Source organism: Ostrinia nubilalis, chromosome 2 (genome assembly GCF_963855985.1).
Source record: "Ostrinia nubilalis chromosome 2, ilOstNubi1.1, whole genome shotgun sequence".
NCBI classification, from domain to species: Eukaryota; Metazoa; Arthropoda; class Insecta; order Lepidoptera; family Crambidae; genus Ostrinia; species Ostrinia nubilalis.
Window position 1 is genome coordinate 7675950 of NC_087089.1, and position 3937 is coordinate 7679886.

The 3937-nt window shown below is 35.3% G+C and overlaps 1 protein-coding gene across 1 annotated transcript; it reads left to right on the forward strand.

Moving 5' to 3' along the window:
* The first annotated feature begins 844 nt into the window (after positions 1-844).
* Positions 845-3252, forward strand: LOC135086405 (seminal metalloprotease 1-like). Its single transcript, XM_063981138.1, has 6 exons — positions 845-1031; positions 1106-1264; positions 1815-1924; positions 2400-2613; positions 2709-2845; positions 3038-3252. The coding sequence occupies exons 1-6, from the start codon at positions 923-925 to the stop codon at positions 3113-3115; spliced, it is 807 nt and encodes a 268-aa protein (XP_063837208.1). The 5' UTR covers positions 845-922; the 3' UTR covers positions 3116-3252.
* The last annotated feature ends 685 nt before the right edge of the window (positions 3253-3937 follow it).

The window sequence follows — 3937 nt, forward strand, 5'->3', positions numbered from 1 at the left end:
GGAATGACCCATAACAGTGTAATTTTTGTGTCTAGCATTATTGACTTGCTATTATTATGCAAGCTCGAACCCATTTTTAAATGTTAATGACCTACTAAAATCTAAATATTCGTTTAAACAGGTGTTTCTTACTCAACATCAAATGTCCATTTATACGCCCACTTTAAATCAACGAATAATCCTTTATTTACCAAGTAGATAGAGAAAGCTGATGATGATGCATGTTCTTTGTTCAATAGATAATTTTCAAGAGAGTGAATTATGTCTTTTGAATACGATTAAGTACTTATGTATTTAAGATGATGATAACATCAAATACTAGGTGTTTGCCGCAGAATTCCTCGTAGGAACTTTGATTTGATCAAAAACATTAGCTCGCTTCCCGAGGGAAGCTTAAAAGACGTGGTCATCCACAAAACCTCACTTGCGGAAAAAGTATTTTAAAATCATCTGACTATTTAATAAATTTGATCTTAGACAAACTGACATACTCACATTTCTCTATTGTGGTATTATTAGATATCGAAGTCCTTATTGTTGTTATTATCACATGCACTCAAACACTACAAATTCGTAAATATTTGAGTCAAGGCAAGTACGAGTTTGAGTGTGACACTAAGCAGAAGTCATTAACATTCGGTTTGCGAAATAAGTGATTATCGTGCGGCTAAAAGGTGTCCCATTGGGAGCTCAGCGGGGTCCTTCATAGATAAAGCTAAGTGGCGAAATAAAATCCACTTAATGTCGAAAGGCAGGTGTTAGATATTGCTTATCTATCTAATTAGGTGATTGATTGTCTATCCCATTGTTAAACACACTAGGACCTCCTCTTTAAATATAAGTGCTGGAAACATGGAATTTACAGTGGAGTGTTGTCACCTGTCACAGTACATATTAAGGTGGTAAATTAAATTTTGTAAAAATGCAGGCTTTTGTTTTATTCAATTTCTGCCTGTTATTTGTTATTTCATCGAGCGCGCCAGTTAAAGAGGAGAACAATCTCAATGAAGCCAAAGATTTTAGTGGAGATGGTAAGTAAGTCTAATACAATTTATTTTGGTTAACACATATTCCTTCTTGTTAAATGTTGTTTTTTTGCATTCAGTTGGGGAAGAAGGCGAATTATTTGAGGGCGACATGTTATTGTCGTCGCAGCAACATCGTGCGATACACACTGCGACACAACAGCGCAACGGACTGTTGGGTGGTTCCAAACGCTGGCCGGAGCGCACTGTTGCCTATCACATCGAAGAAGATGACTTCGGTTAGTCCAGTTTATTTTAAAAACGTTGCATTTCAATAATATTCATGTAACTTGACATCACTTTAATTATTGCGTGCCTAGGTAGTTCTTTGCCATGTAAACGATATTGGATCAATAATATCAATTTTCGCAGAATAAATCCAAAATATAACTTGTGTTGTACTTTGAGAATATCGGAAAACACGACAGTTCATGACTGATAACAAAATGAACAATGAATGTTTATTGACGCTTTCATATTGTTTCTCAGGTACTTACCTACCTAAGCAATTATTTAACAAAACTGTTTTTAGTTGATCAACTTTTTCTTAACAAAATTACTTTAGCGATACGATCTTCTAATGTCCGTGAAAACATAATAAACATCGATCTTTATAGCTTTGACACTACATCGTGAAACTTGGCATCTTTAGAAAGAACAGGTTTTATTTAATTTCTAAGAGCTTTAATTGTTAATTAGCAAGCTCAATTTGTGTTAGCCTTTATTTTACCAGAATGTTTCGAGGTTGATTTAAATTTTTGAGATTTTATTGCTATCTCGTATCTGCAGATGAGGATCAAATCAAAATGATTGAAGAAGGGATGGCGGATATCGCTAATAAGTCTTGTATAAAATTCGTGCCCAGAGCTTCTGATGGTGACCATGCTGTAATAATACAGGTAATTATTATTTGAATCATGTATTCTTCTCTTCTTCCTCGGTCCCTCACTGATGAGGATCGCGACCACAGATAATGTTCCTCCACAGACTGCGGTCATTAGCTATGTGGACCGCACGATGCAAACTCCTGCCAACCGTCTTCATGTATATTTTATTCGAATAGATTTTCATGCAAGATCTTAACAAACCCTGGCACCCTGCAAGACCTGCATACTTTCAAAGATTATGGGGGTATAGGAAATACCTGCTTACTGCATAATATATAATATAAATAGTAATGTTTTTGCACTTTAAGAACAAAGTATACAAGTTATACTTTAGTATTAAACTACTATTTAACCCCCTAGAGTTAGTAGAGATATTTTTAGACTTTCTCGTTATCTTGCACTCTTCGGGCATAGTATAATAAAGAGTATTGCTTTAGGCAAACCTTACCTGACGACCTTCTGGTATTCCTCGAATTGTTATTTACAGGGTTCTGCGAACGGGTGCTTCTCTAGCGTAGGGTTTAATACTCCAGGCGACGACGATGACGAAGAGGTTAGTCAGGTACTGAACCTATCCAAGGGCTGCTTCAGGCATGGCACAGTAGTCCATGAGATGCTGCACACCCTGGGTTTCTATCACATGCAGAGCACATACGATAGAGATGACTACGTCAAAATTGTATGGGAAAATATAAAAGCTGGTAGGTAGCGAAAATATTTGGGTTAAGTGGTCATGAGGAAATGTGATAAAATTAAATCGAATTATACAACTTGTTAAACATCTTTTTTATTTAAGGCACAGAACACAATTTTGCCAAATACACGAATGACACGGTAACCGATTTCGGAGTGCCGTACGATTATGGCAGTGTAATGCATTATCCTGAAACTGCTTTCTCTAAAAATGGGAATAAAACTATAATTGTATTGAAGGTAATTACAATTACTTACAATGTAAAGTTGAATATAAAGCTTTATTCTAATACTACTTAATTCAGTTTTTCGTCTTAGCTTAAATAGTCGTAACATTGTTACTTTTGTCCTCCCTACTTTTTTTGTTCCTATGATTGAGTAGGTAAATATTTTTTTCCGAGCAATTTTTTATTGATAATTTCATTTTTTCAGGACGATGCAGTGATAGGCCAAAGAAATGGCATGTCTGAAAGTGATATTCTGAAGCTGAACAGAATGTATTGCGAATAGTCTCAAAATGTCATTGAAGAATGCTGAACTATGAAATGCTATGTAACGTCTCAATAACGGCTGCTTGACCCTGAAGTGTTTTTATTGATAGAGTCGAATTGGCAATAATCTGTGAATAAAAGTTTTCAAAACTGAAAGCATTGTAGTTTCTTCGCTTAGTTAACGTTTAGCCTTCCATATCCAGAGTTTTGAAATGATTTCAAGAAATTTGTACGTGCCATAGGAAGCCGAAGCAATCTTCTGTTGTAAGAAGCTAGCGTTTGCAGCTATAAGTCCGCCTAATTTTGTATTTGTTATGATTTTACTGTTTTCTGTTCAATACTATCTGTATTTAATTGTAGAGTTCATTATTCTATCTGCATTTCATACATATAAATATGAACTACAAAGGTGCAACAACAAATGACCTTTTATGTAAATAAAGGTCGAAGGAAGGCGCTAGATGCAGGCCGCTACATTGCCAAACGGCCAACGAAAATGATTGGCAGGGTAAAAAATTTTTACTGTGGGTGGATGCACGTATTTTTCTCTCATCTAAATATCTTACTTAATTAAGTAGGTATTAATTTCTCTTTATTGCACGTAAAGTTGTGCTAATGGCGGTAAAGGCATTCTCTACCAGTCAATCATGAATGATTGTTGGACTAATTAGTCAGACCGATAAAGTGAAAACTATCGCAAATTTTTATTTAAAGCCGAAATACCTACCTACTATGTATTTAGTTATGCCATCTAGGTATCATTTGTAATGATTGTTATTTGGACAATTTAGATCGTTTGGTACCTACCACAGATTTTATCAATCGGTTTACTCGCATAGAT